General features: G+C 46.8%; 1 protein-coding gene across 1 annotated transcript in view; it reads right to left on the bottom strand.

The window, feature by feature from the left end:
• Positions 1–473: 473 nt before the first annotated feature.
• The window catches only part of ap2s1 (adaptor related protein complex 2 subunit sigma 1), a 44,156-nt gene continuing 22,493 nt past the window's right edge, over positions 474–22,136 (bottom strand). The window contains exons 2-5 of the mRNA XM_085973374.1: positions 20,012–20,161; positions 8,770–8,883; positions 5,430–5,489; positions 474–1,906 (exon numbers count right to left, since the gene is read on the bottom strand). Of these exons, the coding sequence (XP_085829500.1) occupies positions 1,805–1,906; positions 5,430–5,489; positions 8,770–8,883; positions 20,012–20,161 (426 nt within the window). The 3' untranslated portion in view covers positions 474–1,804. The remainder of the gene's footprint in view (positions 1,907–5,429; positions 5,490–8,769; positions 8,884–20,011; positions 20,162–22,136) is intronic.

The following is a 22,136-nucleotide window of genomic DNA, read 5'->3' on the forward strand; positions in this document are numbered from 1 at the left end:
GCAGAAGGAACACTTCTAGCATTTATTGCGACAAGTTACTGCCTCCACACAGCAGCACATCTCTATCGACGATTACAAACACATTGCCTCACTAAGTGGAACCGAGATTTCTCCGTACACATGTACTTCAATCAACAACAAAAAAAACCAAGAGCTAAGCAAATGTTTTTTCTTTTGAAAACCCCATCTGGGAAGCATTTTGCTTTATCCCAAGGAAAGATCTGTGCCAATCACAGACATGTAGCCCTGCAACCAAACAAACTGAACAGTGACTGGTGACCCTCGGTGCTCAGTCGACATTTACATTTATTCTTTAAATCAGACGAGCTCGACGGCTTTCCAGAGCTTCAGCTCTTTATAAATCCAGAGGTTTTGTCGCTAATTAACAGTTACGTGGAACGAGGCCGCAGTCAGTAGCGCCGCTATTGTTCAGAGACCCGGTCGATGGAAGAAAGTAAAACGTTTCTACAATGTTCTCGCGCACATTCCTGAAGGCAGTTTTATTAAGAGCTTCAATTATCACAAACTGCATTTTCTACTTGGGGGGAAACAAAAAATAACCAGACACTTGTGTGATAAAAATTATAAAGAAAATACTGTTCTCTGTAACCTACTAATGCGGGTTACTGAATTCTGGCTATTTGACTGGTGATTTGCTTGACAGCTTCCATTATGCTTTCCTGTTGAAAAAAATGGCACGCAGATGTGTCTGTAGAACTCCCCCATCCTCAAAAAATGCTGAATCAGTAACTCAAGAACAAATGCCGTGAGGATAGTCCCCTCTTCCTTTGTACGAGCAAATACTATATCTTGGTCCCTCCCTGGGGGCAAGGGGCTTGGAGAGCAGTGTGAATTGCAGAGTACACGTGGAATAGTGCTCTACCATTCAGCTCCAACAAATCTAAATTAAAACAACGTTCCCAGTCAAAGTATTCAATAATAAATTTAGACGGGCAGCATCCCAAAGTAAAAAGGAACCCGGGGCCAAATAACTTGGCTTCTTTTAAAACTAAACTGAAGGCAAACAGTTGGCAGCACAATCCGTAAGAAGGCAAGAACACGCTGGCCTTGCAGTGTTGCCACTGATGAGCTTATCCAGCATATTGGCACCGGTACACTACATCATGGGATGTACAAAACAAAAATGCTTTAAATGTGCTTCTTGCGCGATACTCGTCTCAAATTTGGTCCCACCACCAGTATCTCTGATGTTACCGTACACAGCTCAAGAGGCTCCCTCCCAGACACACCCACCATTTGGAAGGACGACAAGTACAATTGTGCCAATGTACACAATGTGAAAATTTCATGGGCCCACTACTGTTGCTTTTACCTGTAATTCTAGTGACAACACTGGCTTGGTTTGCGCGAGGTTGCGCTCCACTGCTCGTGTTCAGATCACATTCGTGGCATTGCAGTGTGATTGTACATGCGCTCTCTCTTTAAACAAATCAAATTGGCTTGCTCTGAAACAAGTATTTGCCTAGTGCTGGGGCTAACTTGACAGTGCAGTCACAAAAATCCAGGGCTTTACGCGGGTACCGATTAATCAACAGCCAGATAGCCAGAGGTACAGGGATCCCTTACAATCAGATTAACTCATGACAGAGATGCTGAAGCATTACAGGACGTTTCAGAGGCGTTTGATGGGTTAAATGGTCATTCTCCTGTAGTAACATTCACTGTTCTCCATTTCATTCACTCCTCTTGTTTTCTCTCTCACACACACGCACACTTTCACCAACGGAGCTCGAGAGGAACTCTGCAGCTGCTGGAACATCCTTTCGGTTTGGGACCCACGTTTTTACTCCAAGGACTGTAGCATGAGGAGCTGCTTTAGCACCTTGGTCTGGCTTGTCTCCCTGATCTCTCCTGCTAGGAACATCTCGTCCACCACCGTGTACACCTGCAAGCATGGGAAGGAGACAGTAGCTGCGTTATCACATAGAAATCCAGAAATATTCACATCGCTAGCACACCTTCCAACATGGATAACTTCCCTTTGATTCTTCGGCAGCACCGCCCAAACCCGCGACCTCTACCACCTAGAAGGACGAGGGCAGCAGGCGAATGGGAACACCATCACCTGCAAGTTCCCCTCCAGTCACACACCATCCTGCCTTGGAAATATATCGCCGTTCCTTCATCGTCGCTGGGTCAAAATCCTGGAACTCCCTCCCTAACAGCACTGTGGGAGCACCTTCACCTCACGGGACTGCAGCGGTTCAAGAGGCGGCTCACCACCACCTTCTCAAGGGGCAATTAGGGATGGGCAATAAATGCCGGCCTTGTCAGTGACGCCCACATCCCATGAACAAATTAAAAAAACTAAGGAGCAGGAATCCTTACTAAGTATTGAAAAGTATTTACAGCACAGAAACAGGCCATTCGGCCCAACAGGTCCGTGCCGGTGTTTATGCTCCACACGAGCCTCCTCCCACCCACTCTTCATCCAACCCCATCACCATATCCCTCTATTCCTTTCTCTCTCGTGTGTTTATCCAGCTTCCCCTTGAATGCATCTACGCTATTCGCCTCAACCACTCCCTGTGGCAGCGAGTTCCACATTCTCACCACTCTCTGGGTAAAGAAGTTTCTCCTGAATTCCCGATTGGATTGATCAGTGACCATCTTCTCTTTACGGCCCCAGAGTTCTGGTCTCGCCCACAAGTGGAAACTCTCTGCACCTACATCGTACGTTCTCTACGGATCCTGGTCAATTTTCTTCCGACACTACCTAGGTACACGGAGGCAAGCTGCCGTATTCCCACTTCTGCCCTGATATTAGCTAAATAAGCGCAGGGACTGAACCTGGGGTCTCGGTGATGCATCCCCGATTTTAATCGCTTCACCACTGGCGGCCGTGCCTTCAGCTGCCTGGGCCCCAAGTCCTGGAATTCCCTCCCTAAACCTCTCCGTCTTTCTCTCCTCCATTAAGATGCTCCTTAAAACCCACCTCTTTCACCTGTCCTAATATCTCATGCGGCTCGGCGCCAAATTTTGTTTGACAACGCTCCTGTGAAGCTGCCTTGGGACGTTTTACTCCGTTAAAGGTGCTATATAAATGCAAGTTGTTGTTGTTGATTTATTTTCACATCGGGTGGGACAACTACGTATTGAAAGCAGCAATTTTCTACAAAATATTGGACTGTTAAAGCTCAGCACAATATAGTTCTTCATTCTCAACAAACAGGCACATTAGGCCAAGCAGAAATATCGGTCAACATAGGCTGCAGAGCTCAATTTTCTGGGAAGCAAAATGCTTCTTTTTCCCTCCACCACAGTGAACCTGCTTGGTTTTAAGGAAGATTCAATGACTGGATTTCATTGAGTCTTGCTCAAAGGGAAATTCTATGGGAAATTTCTTCACCCAGAGGGTTGTGGGGGTCTGCCTGAAAGGGTGGTAGAGGTAGGAACCCTCACCACATTTAAAAAGTACTTGGATGTGCACTTGGGACGCTGTAACCTGCAGGGCTACGGACCAAGAGCTGGGAAGTGGGATTAGGCTGGAGAGCTCTTTGTTGGCCGGCGCGGACACGATGGGCCGAAATGGCCTCCTTCCGTCCTGTAACTTTCTATGATTCTATGAAAGGGTTGGACAGCATTTCTAGGGGCTGCATAAGTGATAAATGATAAGCTTGTGCCATAGGCACAGTAAGTGGCAAATTGAACCCTCTGGGATATAATTATGTTACTCATCAAACTAGCACCATTCAAGATTTAGTGTCGTCACAAAGAATTCAGTAAATGATGTAGGTAAGCGTATAAAATTTGTAAAAAAAAAAATCAATCATGTATATTCATTATAGATTTTGTTCTTCCAAACTGGAGTTAGATTTGGAGGAAGTATTTTGGCATGAAACGGAGGTAGTTACAGGTAAGCTACTGGCAGCAGTGAGAGCAATCTGAGGGGATGAATTAGAGTATCACACAAGAAACACATTGGCACAACATTAAAGCGTGTTGGTTAAATGGAGCTTTTCCTATCTGTTATTGATATCAACAGATCACAACATGCACCCAACATATATTTAAAAGAAGCACGTCAGCAAACAGGCTAAGCAAGTTTATCCAGCTGAGCTGTATCTATATATATATCTAATATATACACACACTCACAGGAAACTCTCGATTTACCTGCACATAAATATCCGGAAATCTCTCTTAACCAGCAAAATTCAGGAGTAGGTTCAGGTAAGTTTTACTATATATTAGTGGCCGTGTAACCGGGGTTCCTGGATCTGTGGCCGTGTAACCGGGGTTCCTGGATCTGTGGCCGTGCAACAGGGACTCCTGGATCAGTGGCTGTGTAACCGGGACTCCTGCACAAGTGCCGTGTAACCGGGGTTCCTGGATCTGTGGCCGTGCAACAGGGACTCCTGGATCAGTGGCTGTGTAACCGGGACTCCTGCACAAGTGCCGTGTAACCGGGGTTCCTGGATCTGTGGCCGTGCAACAGGGACTCCTGGATCAGTGGCTGTGTAACCGGGACTCCTGCACAAGTGCCGGGTAACCGGGACTCCTGCACAAGTGCCGTGTAACCGGGGTTCCTGGATCTGTGGCCGTGCAACAGGGACTCCTGGATCAGTGGCCGTGTAACCGGGACTCCTGCACAAGTGCCGTGTAACCGGGGTTCCTGGATCTGTGGCCGTGCAACAGGGACTCCTGGATCAGTGGCCGTGTAACCGGGACTCCTGCACAAGTGCCGGGTAACCGGGACTCCTGCACAAGTGCCGGGTAACCGGGGCTCCTGCACCTGCGGCCATGTACGGGGCTCTCGTACCTTGGTAATTATACCTCTCTGTAATCTGGACTTTTTGATCAACCGGCACCACGCCGGTCCCGGATAAAAAAAAAGTTTCCTGGTATATTAAAAAATCTTATGTAGAACATACACTTCCTGTCCTCAAATCTGACTAGCCATAGTAACAATTTTCAGGTCGCGCTTTGCTGTCAATATTGCTGTATCAACATTTTCCAATTTTGCTAGGTCAACTGTCACGGTGTAGCAGCAACACGCTTGCGACTAGGCGGCACTGTGAAGGCTTTCGACGCCTCTATACCAACTCACTGTGGGCAATTTTTTAGTCAACGAAGCAGATCCAAGGTTCATTGCCTGGGTATTATGAAGGGCGGCTCATTGGAGTGCCAACACGTTGGTGCACCGATTGGTGGGATGCCAGTCCTCCTGATCCGAATGACGAGCTGCTGATTTCAACCCTGGGACACGCTGAGCGCCTTTTCTCTCGGGGGGGGGGTTGGGGGAAAATTACAATATCGGCGCCCGAGTCATCCCTGAGCTCTTTCTCACTCTTAGCAGCTCGTTTCAGAGTGGATTGGTCACAGGGCACAACACGAAAGGGGTCAGGGAGGAACAAAAACTGTCAGCAACAAGAACAAAGTGTTGCCCGAGCAGCACAACAATTTACCTTGTAGAAGTTGAAGACGAGATCTAATTCACAGACATTATGGAAATATTCATTCAAAACCTGCAATAAGGTGGAGACAAATGACAAAACAAGGTTACAAAATCTTTACTCATACCTTCTTTACAGCAGATTCTGCTCGAGCTGGGGAAGTTCAATTTTATACAAAGAAATGAACAGTAGTGATACTAAAATCAAACAAGATCAGGACCAGAAAACACAGGAGCTCAGAAGGTGTGCCATCCTATTGTGGTTTATTTTCCAGTGAACGGCACAAATAGTTTCTGCATCTTATCTCACATCTTAGTGGAACCGTTCGACAGATATTATTACGCACTCAACACTTCAAGTCCAAGATCTGAAGACTGCTCCAATATCTGGGAGGTTCGCCTAGCACCTTTCATACGTTTCCAGTCAGCATTCAACCAATAGCTTGTCTGACGAGCAACCCCTCTCTCACCTCCAGCCTCTCTCTCACGTTTTATGGATATTCCTTTGGTGTTTGCTACTCCAAACATTTCCCCCCCCCGCCGCCCTGTTCCTCCTACACTTCAAATACTCTTGTCTTTCACACGCTTCTGCCTCTCAGCATTGAAATCAAGGCCTATCGCAATGCCGCCTACTCTCATCACAAACCATGGAACTCCTCATCTCCCTCGGTCTTCCTACAATTATAGGCTTTTAAAAGCCCAGCTGGGTGTCACCTAACCACCACTGAAGTAAATGATGAATTTACTTCAGCATCTCTCATACCCTCGTCACCCCAGGGTCAGCTGTGGCTCGGGTTGGTAGCACACTCGCCTCGGAGTCAGAGGATTGTGGGTTCAAGACTTGAGCACAGAAAGCTAGGCCGACACTCCAGTGCAGTGCTGAGGGAGTGCTGCACTGTCGGAGGTGCCATCTTTTGGATGAGACGTTAAACCAAGGCCCTGTCTGCTCTCTCAAGTGGACGTAAAAGATCCCATGGCACTATTTCAAAGAAGAGTAGGGGAGTTATCCCCGGTGTCCTGGGGCCAATACTTATCCCTCAACCAACATAACAAAAACATTATCTGGTCATTATCACATGGCTGTTTGTGGGACCTTGCTGTGCGCAAATTGGCTGCCGCGTTTCCAACAATGACTCCACTTCAAAAAGTACTTCATTGGCTGTAAAGCGCTTTGAGACGTCCGGTGGTCGTGAAAGGCGCCATATAAATGCAAGTCTTTCTTTTATAGGCCTTGACCCGTCACCTAGTTTCTCAATATCTATAATAGAAAAATTTGTCGACCCCCCCCATTATAAATTCTTATGTCCACATTTACGATATAAACTGTCCATGTAAAATCACCAAACTGTACTTGTACTCTCCTGCCAGTGGAGGTGCTGCACTGCCACTGCTGGCGGGAGGGTGCAATTACAGCAACACATTTACATAAACAGTCCCCATTGTAAAGTGGACAGAGGACTTCATAATACAAATAACTACAAAACGTATGACTTTAAAATGGTGACTGAATTACATCTGTGCACCCTAGTGCCATTATCCTCTGCCCTCTAATTGTAAAGACTACATTTGGTCTCCAACACCATAGGAAATTGACTAGCATATAAATGAAATATAAAGAATTGGTAAGAACATTTTTAGAACTTTCACCTCGACTACATTTCAGAGCAAGGTTTTCTGGACACCAAGTCATAGCAAACCCAGAGGTTGTGGGGGGCAGACTTATTTCAAGTTGCAACATTGTACAAGCGGCTTTCATCATATTTTAAAGTTCCTTCGGCGCTCTCAGCACTGAACATCCTTAGTCCCTCCGAATGAATGAGAAATTTATCAATTAAATTTAATCTGAGGAGCTTAAACATTCACTCCCTCCACCACCGGCACACCATGGCTGCAATGTGCATCATCTACAAGATGCACTGCAGCAACTCGCCAAGGCTTCTTTGACAGCAGGGTTTCTGCTCCTAATTGCTAGCCAACTGAACCACACAGAAACATAGAAGATAGGAGCAGGAGTAGGCCATTCGGCCCCTCGAGCCCGCTCCGCCATTTAATGAGATCATGGCTGATCACCCAAATTCAGTACCCTGTCCCTGCCTTCTCCCCATATCCCTTGATCCCTTTAGCCTTAAGAAATATATCTAACTCCTTCTTGAATATATTTAATGAATTGGCCTCAACTGCCTTCTGTGGTAGAGAATTCCACAGGTTCACCACTCTCTGGGTGAAGAAATTCCTCATCTCTGTCCGAAATGGCTTACCCCTTATCCTTAGACTGTGACCCCTGGTTCTGGACTCCCCCTGCCATCGGGAACATCCTTCCTGCATCTAGTCTGTCTAGCCCTGTTAGAATTTTATAAGTTTCAATGAGATCCCCTCTCATTCTTCTAAACTCCAGCGAATATAAGCCCAATCGACCCAATCTCTCCTCATACATCATTCCTGCCATCCCAGGTATCAGTCTGGTGAATCTTCGCTGCACTCCCCCCATGGCAAGAACATCCTTCCTCAGATAAGGAAGGATGTTGGAAAGTGTGTGTGTGAAGATCAGGTGAAAACAGAATCATCGGAGATATCCTTTGCGGTTGAATTGCCTACCCAGGACCCACCAACACCCAGGACATACCATGAAAAATGGTCCCTTGAGTGAAGTACCGGCATCTTTGAAAACATACCCCAATATCTTTGGTGGAGTGGGGGTCTTTAAGATTATGATAAAAAGGTTTTTGCTCTTCAAACACTCTGGTCACTTAATTAGCCCATACAGATTATCAGCAATGGCTCATTTATACAACTGATGTCTTGCAGACTAAAAGCCCAACCCTGGTGACATCCCTTCCATTACTTGAGACACAATCACCGTTAACTCTCCTCACTAAAAGGGAGGAAGCAAGCAATTACAAACTTCCTAGGAAACTGGAATGCATCTGCACAAAATGAGTTTGCACAGATTTCCTGCTACAGCTGTAGCCCTTTGGCACCTCATCCAAGTGGCCATTCTTCTCCGTATTAAGCCTGGACAGTCAATATAGGCAGGCTGTTCGCTTGTGGAAGGTATCACAATTGAGCCCAATATTATTCCCCAGACCCAAGGGTGCCGAGGATAATTGTAGGTTTCCGACTGGTGCTCTGATTAGTTAACTTATGGATTTCTCCCCAATGACCGTCCTGGTCTTGATAGCTCAACGCCCACAGTATTCTCTTCCTTTAAAATAGGTAACCCTTCGGTGAGCGAGCCACAAAAATAACTTGGCACCGACGGCTTTACAAAATCTGCCACGTACAGCTTAGAGTCAAAATTAAAAACATCGGACTTTAAATTACGTCAATATCTTCCAGCTATGGTTGCCTCTTACCTCCACAAAGTTGTGGATAGCCTCCAGGTAGACCAGATTATTGTCATTGACATCCACACAAATACAGAAGTAGAGCCCAGCGTAACGCCGATAAATTATCTTGAAGTTTCGAAACTGCAAAGGGAACAGAACTTTTGAAACAATGTTGGTTTCTGGTGAAATAACTTTATTGGCAGTCAATAAATTAAAGCTTAACATATTCAAAGCCTTGCGCATAATGTGCATTCCCGATCATACTTTTGAGTCATTTTTAATCGTACGTCAATGTTATAACAATCTCCCAGTAGCATAATAGATTAGCAACCTAGAGGTTGAGAGTTCAAATCCCCAGGTTATTTCACAGGGCAAGGGGTAAGCCACACAGTGTGGACCAGACCCACATGTAGACCAGACCAGGTAGGGGTGGCAGGTTCTGCTCCCTGAAGGATATTAGTGAACCATTGGATTTTTATGACCAAAAAAAGAGACAGTAGACAGGAATCCTTTCTTTCTTCTGCTGCCTGCGTAGTTCACACCTCCTCGCTCAGCGGCTATCTGCCTTTATCCGCACCCCAGCTGTGCCGGTTTCCTTCCACTCTGCTGCTCGATGGCACTTCCTGCCTCTACCTCCATTTCCTCTCCCAGTTTACCCACCACCCTACAGCTCCACGACTTCAGACTGGTCCTAGCCTCTAGGTGAACTTACCCTTGTACCCATTCCACTAGTCGCCTCACACCCAGTGCCACCGCTACCTTCCCCAGTTCTCTTTTTCTCTGATCTGTCGTGCATATCAAGTGAGATTCGAGTTAGATGCGATTCTGATGCATTCCCCACCCACCCCTCCCTTCACAGTTGAGTAGCCTGCCCACACTCACTACAGGCTCACACAAGAATCTGGGGTTCTTAGGCAGTCCCTCGGAACCAAGGACGACTTGCTTCCACATTAAAAATGAGTTCTCAGGTGACTGATGAGTCCAATGCGAGCCGTGAGGGTCCTGACGTTCCAGGTCCCGAACTTCATTTTAAAAGGGTGGAAGGTGCCTGTGTGTGAATTCTTTTAACGTGGGGTGGCCGTTGCACACCAGCTACCACACGGGGCTTGACAGAGCAAGGTCTTGGTCCAATGGAAAGGGGATCCAAGACGATTGGAGACCAGGCTCTGCTACAACGGCCTAGCACACACACACAAACATAATGCTACTGTCCTCCTCCCTCCTTCCCACAGGTCCTCTCTGCCTGGGTTTCGTAGGAGGTATTGTGGTCCTCCCAACCTCGCTGTTGGCCCGTGCTGCACCTTCCCTGGGCCCCGACCCCGCTGCTGATCCACGCTGCGCCACTCCTGGGCCTTGACCTCGCTGCTGGGCTCGTCCTTGCTCTCGAGTCCCAGCCTCGGACCCCTTTACTGTCTTTTACAAACTGGGGAGCTGGTCGTGAACGTGCCTTTTGCAAACAACACCCTGCTTTAGCTCCAAGGGAAGGGATCCTTGTATAGTTAGCAAAATACTGCGGATGCTGGAAATCCGAAACAACAACAGAAAACGCTGGAAAAACTCAGCAGGCCCGGCAACATCCGTGGAGAGAGAAACAGAGTCAATGTTTCAGGTCGAAACCCTTCGTCAGAACTGAGAAAAAAAGCAGGAAATGAAACGGATGAAAAAGCAAGTTTGGGGGGCTGGGAAATGGGGGAGGGGATGAAAGAACAAAAAGGGACGGTCTGTGGGAGGTGAGGAGACATTAAGAGATATTCAAGGCGAGACGAGATGGAATTTACACAAGAATGGCCACTTGGGCAAGGTACAGGAAGATAGTTGGCATCGATGGAAACATAGACATCAGCTTTGGCTCAGTGGTAGCACGCTCACATCTCAGTCAGAAGAATCATGGGCTCAAGCCCCACTCCAGGGACATGAGCATATAATCTGGTCTGGCACTCCAAGTGTAGTGTTGAGGGAGCCCAGCACTGTCGCAGGTGCTGCCTTTCAGCGGAAACGTTAAACCGAAGCCCTGTCAGGTGGATGTAAAAGATCCCACGACACTATTTGAAGGAGAGCAGGGGAGTTATCCTCGGCGCAATAGCAAAATACTGCGGATGCTGGAAAACTGAAAAACAACAGGAAAAGCTGGAAAAACTCAGCAGGCCAGACACCACCCACCCCGTCCCTTCAATTCCTTCCACCCCTCCCACCCTCCCCCACCCCCGCTCTGTCTCTGCACCCGCTTAATATCGGTTACATCTCCAGCTTTTTCCAGTTCTGATGAAGGGTCCCAGACCTGAAACGTTGTCTCTGTTTCTCTCTCCACGGATGCTGCCTGGCCTGCTGAGCTTTTCCAGCTTTTTCTGTTGTTATTTCAGTTATCCCCAGTGTCCTGGCTGCCAATTATCCCACAGCCAGCCAAGAGGTTGGGGAAAGTGTGTTTCTTTTAAGCTCTTAGACAACACAAATCTTTGTTTTGTGACCGGGGGCCAGATGAAAGCAGACAGTCTGCAGCTCATTTTTGCACTTTCATCAACAGTGTCAGTCGCGGCTCAGTGGGCAGCACTCTCGTCTGAGTCAGCAGGTTGTGGGTTCAAGTCCCACTCCAGAGACTTGAGCGCAAAAATCTAGGCTGACACTCCAGTGCAGTGCTGAGGGAGCGCCGCACTGTCAGAGGTACCGTCTTTTGGTTGAGACATTAAACCGAGGCCCCGTCTGCTCTCTCAGGTGGACATAAAAGATTCCATGGCACTATTTCGAAGAAGAGCAGGGGAGTTATCCCCGGTGTCTTGGTCAACACTCATCCCTCAATCGAAACATAGAAGATAGGAGTAGGCCATTCGGCCCCTCGAGCCTGCTCCGCCATTCAATGAGATCATGGCTGAAACAAAACAGATAATCTGGTCATTATCACATTGCGGTTTGTGGGAGCTTGCTGTGCGCAAATTGGCTGCCACGTTTCCCACATTAAAACAGTGACTACACTTCGAAAATACTTCATTGGCTGCAAAGCGCTTTGGGACATCTTGAGGTCGTGAAAGGCGCTATATAAATGCAAGTCTTTTTTTAAAATTGAAACACAGGTCTAATTTTCTAGAAGCCAACATATGCAGCAAATGTAGGCTCGGTTTTTCTTTCCTGTACAAACAGGATGAAGGGACTAAGTGTAAAGAGTCAGGAAAAAATGAAAGCGATATAAATAAGTAAGTGGATGGCAGGGCAGTGCGGCAGAGTATTGACGCAATACTGTGCTCTGTGCTGGAGTCGTTCAATACAAGCTCATCCCTGCAATTTGCTCTGTGGTGAGTGTCTGATTTGCGTCAGATCATTTTAGGTGTAGATATGGAGCAGGAAAAGTGAGGTCTTGTACAGAGAATGAGAGGAGAAAAAAAGGAGCAGGTACAGGAAGAGTATGTTTGCTTCCTGATCTGAGGAAGGATGTTCTTGCCATGGAGGGAGTGCAGCGAAGATTCACCAGACTGATACCTGGGATGGCAGGAATGACGTACGAGGAGAGATTGTGTTGATTGGGCTTATACTCGCTGGAGTTTAGAAGAATGAGAGGGGATCTCATTGAAACTTATAAAATTCTAACTGGACGAGACAGACTAGAAACAGAAAGGATGTTCCCGATGGCCGGGGAGTCCAGAACCAGGGGTCACAGTCTAAGGATAAGGGGTAAGCCATTTAGGACAGAGATGAGGAGGAATTTCTTCACCCAGAGAGTGGTGAACCTGTGGAATTCTCTACCACAGAGGGCGGTGGAGGCCAATTCATTAAATATATTCAAGAAAGAGTTGGATATATTTCTTGAGGCTAAAGGGATCAAGGGATATGGGGAGAAGGCAGGGACAAGGCACTGAATTTGGATGATCAGCCATGATCTCATTGAATGGCGGAGCAGGCTCGAGGGGCCGAATGGCCTACTCCTGCTCCTATCTTCTATGTTTCCCTCCTCTCCTGAAAGTGGTGACTCAAGCTGGGGTACAGCACCTCACCCACACAGTCATTCTTGACGTGCATCAGCAGAGCAGGCTATGGAGGGCATCACAGCTGACGCTTGATCTGGTCCTGACCAAACGCGTACACTTTTGAGAAAAAAGAAAAAGGACTTGCATTGCTAAAGCGCCTTTCACGACCACCGAACGTCCCAAAGCGCTTTACAGCCAATGAAGTACTCTTTGAAGCGCAGTCACTGTTGTGATGTAGGAAACGCGGCAGCCAATTTGTGCACAGCAAGCTCCCACAAACAGCAACGACCAGATAATCTGTTTTAGTGATGTTGGTTGAGGGATAAATATTGGCCCCAGGCCACCGGGGAGAACTCCCCCCTGCTCTTCTTCAAAATAGTGCCGTGGGATCTTTTACATCCACCCGAGAGGGCAGATGGGGCCTCGGTTTAACGTCTCATCTAAAAGACGGCACCTCCAACAGTGCAGCGCTCGCGCAGTACATCAATCAAGGGCGAGAACCTCGGCCGATTTGCTTCTCCACACTAGCCCGGGGTCATTGAAGCTAACTGCAGTGTCTCAACTGCTGCCCTGGGTACGATCAGCCACAGAGGGAATTGAACCCGGGGCTTTCTGGGTCTGCATGGCTGAGCGTCACACCAGCTGGTGCACCTCTCCACCGAGCCATCAGAGCAGCTGAGTTTTCTTACTCCTGATCCTTGTTTAACAGATCACACAATGCGTGACAGGTCACGGCCATCAGCCTTGGCATTTCTCCCCATCTGGAGCACTTTTTTTCTTTTTGCTGAATCAGTTTCTGGGGTCTAAATAGCATTAGTAGTTCTTTCACGACTCATTAACAGTCAGCCAGTGCCAAGCCCCTGCCTCAGTATTAACCACGCTCCGTTCTTCATGCTATTCTCTTCGTCCAGTCATATGTTAATGACAGACACGGAGTCTGTCAAAGCTCTGTGGTCATGCATGTGGAAAAGGACAGAAGAAGTGGGGGGAAAAAAAACACCCAGGTCAAGAGTTGAAGGTAGTGGCAGTAACAGTGAGTGACAATGAGACGAACTGCAGTCTGTAAGTCACCACACTGGCTGCGGGATGCAAAGCCTTTCGTGTAGGATTTCTCACCATTAAACAACAATTAACATTTATAAAAGCATCTGTAATGTCGCAAAATGTCCCAGAGCACTTCACGTTGGGGGTCAGGCCGCAGTAGGAGGAAGCTAGCGGAGGTGGCCAAAAGCACAATCAAAACTGCAGGTTTTAAAGGAGGCTTTTGAAGGGGACGAGAGATGTGGCAAGATGGATGGTCTTGGGGAAGGAGTTCCATAATGTGGGGGGACGTTACCAAAGCTCTGTCACAGATGGCGGAGGGCGGGGAGAGGAACCGACGAGAGTCTGAGCGGAGATGGGAGACTGGAGGAGCAGCAGTAGGGAGCAGCCAGACCTGCGGGACATGTACACTCTGAAGAGGCTTGGGAATACACAGTGTCACACAAGCTTGAGCACGACCGAGAACACCTCCCTCCCTGCAAGGCTCAAAATCGAGGGGGGGGGGGGGGGGGTTTGCTGTTGGAAAAATGGGGGAAGAGAAAGAGAAGACCCTTTGCCAAAAACTTGATATCGACATTAATAACACACATTCCAATGATCAGACAGGGTCAGTCTGGTGCAGCTCCACATTCAAACTGTTAACCTGTCCTTCTCTTCCAGACGCTAACTGACCTCCACCCCCCACCCCATGTAACTCCGACATTTTCATTTTTATTTCGAACTTCCAGCATTTGCAGTTTTTATTTTTATCCGAAACACTGTGCTTTTAATGACCAGGAACAGCCGGCTTATGATCAAATATGGAGCTTCACTACACTGCCCTGGTAATGTGCCACAACAGCATTCTCTACTGTCTCTTGTGTGACAATTTGTGCCAAATATAATGCAATTTTGTGATGAAAACACGTGAACTGGGAGTGGAATTGAGACACCGGCCAAACTAAATTTTTTAGCGACCTTAAATATTTAAGCTGAATGTCTGACAGAAACATTCTTTCTTTTGTATATGTTTTAGTTATTTTCTTGGAGATGCGCCCGAGCACAGTTTTTATAATTTATTTAACAAGGCAACTTACAAGGGCGACGAGCACTTAGTCAGCAAGTCGTAAGCTACATGGCTGTCCGTCTCTGTGAAAACCGAGAAACCTAGGTGACGGGCCACAGTCAAGGTAAATCACAAAGTCGTGGTTAGGTAATAGCCAGCTTCAGTTTTAAAAGCTTGTTGAGAGGGATGAAAGATCGAGGGCGCCAGAGTTTGGAAAATGCGTGACAGCCCCAGTACCATGGGGTATTAGAAAATGCTGATGATTGGTTGCCTCGATGGATTAGAGTCAAAATCTCCGAGCCATGAAGGCAGGACGGCTGCAGGGTTGGTCTCGATCTGTGCTGTATTTGTGGATCTCGGCTGGCCAATGGTAGGGGTGCTACAACTAACCACAGCACCTCCAGTGTGGAGATGTTTTCGGTGGGGGGGGGGGCGGTAAATTGGCCAGGACCCCTACTCCTGAATACTATGGAGCCAAACCTCATGGAAGTGTGCATGTGGAAGCCAGGCAGGACAGGTTTGGACTCTGCTGTGACCTCTTTACAGTCGCATAGCCAAGCTGGCATTCACTGTTAACGCTTACACAGTACCAATGGCCACGTGGGCTGGGTACCAGCGTGCGTTTGCCATGCCTGGAACTGTATCCCACGGAGTTCTTTAGGCAGGGAGGGAAAAAAATTGAATTATAGACTTAAGAAAAGATTTGCTGACAAAACAGTGAGATAAGCTAAACACTGCAATTGTTACTGCGATTTGTATAGAAATGTGCTCAATATTTACTAATCATTTTTTTTTAAACTAACGCTAACCATTTTGAAACCAAGTTTAACGCCGCAAGGATGAAGTGAGGGAAAGCCAATCTACGCATCACCCTGCTCTTTTGAACCGACCTTGCACATTTTTCATCTTGCCTGGCTTCCAGGAGTTCTTTTAATGCAATTCTTTCTCTGATAAATTATTGCCCACCCTCAATGCGCTTGGCCTCATTAACTGTGCTGTGGAGAGGGTATGCAGAGAGCCTGTTCCCAGCCCACCGATATACCCTCTTAAGTTGGTACAAGCGACAGCCCAGGCACAAGTGTCCACTCGGATTTGCCACCCCTTCTGCAGGTTGGTACTCCCATGGTTTCAGCTCAGGGCCTCTACACTTGGAGTGACTCCAATTGAGCAATGAACAGAGTGAGGATTGAGCCTATGTGCATTTGTGTGTGCTGCATTAACATTCAGCGCTACTGCTCTGCAGTCCCATCATCTGTCATGTCAGGTCTGAAATGAAAACCGTAATCCTATTTATTTAACCATCAAAATATACTCTGATAGCTCAGTACAGTGGTGCCCGCAACCCATATATGACCCGGATATACAGTAGTTTGAATTTATGAGTCTGGAGGTTTGCGAAAGGCTGTTAAATCAGTACAATGAAATCTGTTAAAATCAGCAATTTGAGATATATGCAAAAAGAAAGAAGGGATGAAAGAAGGGGAGAGAAAGAGAGAGAGAAAAAGAGAGAGAGAAAGAGAAAGAGAAAGAGAGAGAGAAAGAAAGAGAAAGAGAGAGAGAAAAAGAGAAAAGAGAGAGGGAGAGGGAGAGGGAGAGGGAGAGAGAGAGAGAGGAGAGGGAGGGCGCACAGCAAGCTCCCACAAACAACAATGTGATAATGACCAGATCATCTGTTTTAGTGATGTTGAATGAAGGATAAATATTGGCCCAGGACACTGGGGATAACAACAAATATTTATATAGCGCCTTTAATGTAATAAAACGTCCCAAGGCGCTTCACAGGAGTGAGTGTTATCAAAAACAAACAAAATTTGCCACCAACCCATATTAAGGAGATGTTAGGACAGATAACCAAAAGCTTGGTCGAAGAGGTAGGTTTTAAGGAGAATCTTAAAGGAGGAAAGAGAAGTAGAGAGGCGGAGAGGTTTAGGGAGGGAAGTCCAGAGCTTAGGACCCAGGCAGCTGAAGGCACGGTCACCAATGGTGGAGCGATTAAAATCGGGGATATTCAAAAGTCCAGAATAGGTGGAGCGCAGAGGTCAAGGGGGATTATAGCAGAACTCCCCTGCTCTTCTTCAAAATAGTGCTATAGGATCTTTTACGTCCACCCGAGAGGGCGGACGGGACCTCGGTTTAACATCTCATCCGAAAGACGGAAATGGGAACAAGGATTAAAATGTTTTCAACCAGATACGCAACTATAGGAGGCCCCTGATGACAAAAAGATTGGACAATCTTGGCTTGGTGGGTAACTGTACCACCTGGTGTGGCATGCAGCTCCGTAGAACAGAAAGGCCCGATATTTTATTTCTAGTCTGTGCTGTCTACCAGCACTCACTGGTTAGACTCACATATGAGAGATAGTCACTTGGGTCAGGTAACTGTGGGCTGATGGTGCCCCGGCATAAATCAGTGCCTTCGAAAGATCTCGAGTCCCACTGCTCCACTGGTGCCATGTTGAGCTTACTACAGCACTACAAGCCATTCAGTGTGCTCTTATAAAATCTGCCAGTACTCAGAGGGCTAATAAGACTCAACTAACAGCTACGGAGTAAACAAAACAGTGAACAAACAGCAATGCAGCATAGGGCTAATTGGAGCAGTGTGCGAAACTAATGACTCCAAGGCAATCAAGTTACACATAGGTATGTCTCACCAGAGTCTAAACCAGCATTGTCAATACATCAGTGTCACTGCCTTGAAGCACTTACCTACCAAGGCTACATTTGGGCAGATGTTACTGTCTGAGGGGCGATTCTTCTGTTGACTCTGCCAGATGTTAGCCCCCCACTTTTAATGACAAACTATCAGCCTTGACAGGGGTGTTTTGACACCCATCTCTCTTATAAATGTGTTAAGACATCAGCTTTGAGAATCCTAAAATAAAAGCTGGAAGGTTAGTTGTAGCACTCCAACTGTTGGCCCAGTGGGGATGCATTAACTCATTACAGATCGGGGACTGAATCAGTGGTTAAATGGTCAGCACCATTTGACAACTGAGCGGCTGGGTTTCTATCCCCGTGTCAGCTGTGGCTCAGTCGGCAGCACCCTCGCCTCCGAGTCAGAAGGTTGTGGGTTCGAGTCCCACTCCAGAGACTCGAGCACAAAAAACCTAGGCTGTCACTCCCAGTACCAGTACTGAGGGAGTGCAGCACTGTCGGAGGTGCCGTCTTTCGGATGAGACGTTAAACCGAGGCCCCATCTGCCCTCTCAGGTGGATGTAAAAGATCTCAGGGCACTATTTTGAATTAGAGCAGGGGAGTTATCCCCGGTGTCCTGGACAATACTTATTGACGTAAGAAAACTACTAGGCACTTGGTCTAAGCGTTAAACAAAGCTTTAATCAACTGTTTTACAACATGGAGGTCTAGTTGTGTCCTTCACTAGTTCCTGTTAAGAATGTCCTGCGCAAGCTGGGCCCGTGCCCAAGTATTTATACTCTCCCTGGACAGCGCCACCCGCAGGCCGCTCAGTATTATTTCATAAGTCTTTCTTTCATGAATGACTGATTCATGTCACTTATCCCTCAATCAATATCACTAAAAAAAAAAGAGATTATCTGGTCATTATCAAATTGCTGTTTGTGGGAGCTTGCTGTGCGCAAATTGGCTGCCATGTTTCCTACATTACAACACTGACTACACTTCAAAAGTACTTTGTTGTCTGTAAAGCGCTTTGGGACGTGCTGAGGTTGTGAATGCAAGTCTTCCTTTCCCCCCCCCCCCCAATCTCGCTGTGCAAGAATAACTAATGGGGCGAGCTACCCAAAGGCTACGCCTACAGGAGAGGAGTGGTGTAAATTGAAAAAAAAAAACGAAGAGTGTTCAAGGCTGGAGCCAACATCCACAGTGGGAGCATTACTTTCCCTCCCGTGGAATGATTTTAGATAACAGACAGCAACCTTCGACTGGTTCGACATGCACTACTTAAGGGAACTTTAACTCCAGCATTTTTTAAAGGATTCCAAAGCCGGTGTCTTAACACATTTATAATAGAAATAGGCGTCCAAACACCCCTGCCAAGGCTCATAGTCCCTCACTTTAAATGACAAACTAACATCTGGCAGAGTCAACTGAAGAATCACCCCTCAGACAGTAACATCTGCACATATGCAGCCTTGGTAGGTAGTGCTTCGCGGCAGTGACACTGATGTATTAACAATGCTGGGTTGACTTTGGCAAGACATACCCAACGTGTAACTTGTTTTTTTCCAGATAAAACCCTACGCAAATCACAAACTGTGCTGCTATGTACCTCAATGTCCACCCCCCCCCCCGCAGTAATATTCAGAGTTTGCACTTTGCTCCAAGTCTGCAGGTTACCAAAATGTCAGAGTGTGCGGGCCTGTATAAATTAGTGTTTCTCTTCGCTTGCCACATCTTTAAGGCATGATGCATCATCCGCGACCAAGAGGGTGGGCAGATTATCTTTTATGCTAAGTTGGCTGCCGCGTTTCATACAACAGTGACTACTACACTTCAAAAATACTTCATTGGCTGTAAAGTGCTTTGGGACATCCTGAGGTTGTGAAAGGCGCTGTATAAATGCAAGTTCTTTTACGTCTTACTAACTTACAGGTCTGGGCGCAATTGTGAACAATCTGTGAAGAATTGTTTTACCTCCTTTCCTGTTGAGCATACAACCATATGGCTGAAACCAAGAATGTGGCTTGTTGGGGGGAGGGAAAAAAAAGCAATCAACACCACCCCACAACTCAACTGCACAGTGCGTCTCTTTATATTCCTCCTCCGGTTTCTTCTCTGAACACCCCTCCCAAGGCACTTAATAATGTTGAGTACTACTTCATTAGGTAGTACCCTCCGGAGAAAAGGTCGGAGAAAAATAATCACTTGACCAAGTGGCCATATTTTATGTGTGAGCATAAACTTTGGGTGTCACTGGCTATTTGACTGTGAGGGGCATCACAAATAAGCCCGATCCTCTCCTTACCCAATATTCATACATGCGTTCCAACAACAATCGCTGACAGAGACCAGGAGGAAGGCCCTTAAGCTGATTTGTCGTCATCTTAGACCAGATGTGCTGAAGGCATATTGTAGGATGCAGTATATTTGAGCACCAGTGTACATGAGCCTGATAAAATTGGTCTTGCAAGTGTTGTGTGGGAGGGAGGGAGGGAGAGAATGCACGCAAGCAAAACGCCAACTTTACACTTACAGACGGGGAACCATACGGTCTATAATAACGTGCCCCTGCAGCTATACTATACCTCAACAAAGTTGGTGTGTTTGGCATCACGGACGGTCACCACAGCATGAACCTCCTCAATGAGTTTCTGCTTCTCATCATCGTCAAACTGCATATACCACTTAGCCAAGCGGGTTTTCCCAGCACGGTTCTGAATAAGGATGAAACGGATCTGAAAAGAGAAAAGGAATCTGAAACTGTGGCATCATCTTTGTGACCGAGTCAGTGAACCATCGGAACCTTTTGTAGCAACCTCTTATAGGGAGTACCAATGTGACAAGTAAAGCAGTCTTGGTGTGTACCTCTTGCATTTTTTTTTTTTTTTTTTGCAAAGAATGTTCCCCTCCAATTTGTCCATGCAACACGTGTGGATGAAGGGTCCAGTAAACAAACTGTTCCCAGGTCTCTGCTAGCGTTCTTAGGGACCAGCCTCACAGCAGGACAGTTGAAATTGGAAACTCAACAGAGTGGGGGAAATCGAACCCATGTCTCAACGTCCGATTGTAGCTGTTCATTCCCTATTCCCACCCCCGCTTCTTTTCTTCTCCCTTCTCTCCTCTTCTCTCCAGAAGCTGCCGACACTTTCTGGGGTCCCATTGCATGGGTGCCAGCGACCCTCTGGTACTTGGCCCAAGTGTCCATGTGAGCACCTAGGCAAGAGGCTATTTAACCTTGGGATGCGTCGCAACGGAGCCTGATCCGATCTTCATCTGGCGTCACTCGCACAGTTTCCAGCGAGGTCACTGGATAGCAATCAGGTGTGGGAAAGCGAAGAGACTTTCCTCTCCCTCGTCCAGGAGCGCGGAGATGAAATGCAGCAACACCCACCGCTATCCTGGCTGAGATTAACCACCACAGCACAGACTGGGGATCAAATCTGGAATTAAGTTGGCATTTATAGCCCAGTAAAATGCTCATTGCTTTTCTTAAAAAGCAGTTAGAAAGTAGATGCCCAAATCGCAAGTGGGAAACCATCTAACCACCAATAGGTTTAATCCACGTCGAATGGGCTTTCATCAGATAAACCGATCCACTGAGCTGGGTTTAATTTATACCAACAGCAGGAGGTTGTGCTGAATCTACTCAAATAGAACATTTCCGACAAATGTTTGAGAATCGTAAAGCAGCCATCCACAGTTAAATGGGTTCTATAAATTAACAACATGCCTCTTAAATTGGTTTTCAAAAACTGGGATGGAAGTTACTATGTTGACGCCATTCTTTCAAGCTGGTGTGCAAGAATTAGATTCTGAAGTGGCTGGGATCTATACCATGAATAAAAAATGAGATGGGTTTCTCACATTGAAAGGACGTTTTATGTGGCTCTACCATCACGTGGACATGCCACATATACATGCATCCATTGTGAGAAAGCTCGTCCAGCAATTCTCCACCACTGGACAGGAGACAAAGAAAAGCAGATCCTTCGCTCAACTCTTTCTATTTTTGTCAATACAGTCCTAACATAGTCCGTACACCTCTGAACTTTTCTCTTGTTCCCCCTAAGTGTGTAGCAGCCGTACTATATGCTCCTCCTTCAGCCTGAATCTTTACTGCGTTGGTATCAAGACTTACAGCTCGGTCTCCTACTCTAGTTCATTAAAAAAAATTGTTCTTTGGCTATGAACAAGGTTTTGAGTGGTTAGGAGGTGAGCCACTCATTGCAGAATATCCAGCCTCTGTCCTGTTCTTGTAACCACGGTGTTAAAATGGCAGGTCCAGTTCAGCTTTTGGTCAATGGTAACCCCAGCATACTGATGGTGGGGGATTCGGTGATGGTGATACCATTAAAGGTCATTGGGAGGTGGCTGGGTTTTCTCCTGTTTGAAATCATTATAACCTGGCACTTGTGTGGCAAGAATGTTACTTGCTACTTGTCCATTATCCAGGTCCTGTTGTAGGCTGGCATGGGCTACCTCGTTATTAGAGGAGTTGTGAATAGAGCTGAACATTGTGGAATTGTCAGTGAACAACCCCACTCCTGACCTTATGCTGGAGAGAAAGTCATTAATGAAGCAGCTGAAGATGGTTGATCCGAGGACATTCCCTGAGGAACTCAGATAGTGAAGTCCTGGGACTGGGATGATTGGCCTTCGACGACCATGACCATCTTCCTTTGGGTCAGGTATGACTCCAGCGGATGCTTT

The sequence above is a fragment of the Somniosus microcephalus genome, chromosome 34, assembly GCF_052327205.1.
Source record: "Somniosus microcephalus isolate GS21.2 chromosome 34, FLI_Smic_1.0, whole genome shotgun sequence".
Classification (NCBI taxonomy): domain Eukaryota; kingdom Metazoa; phylum Chordata; class Chondrichthyes; order Squaliformes; family Somniosidae; genus Somniosus; species Somniosus microcephalus.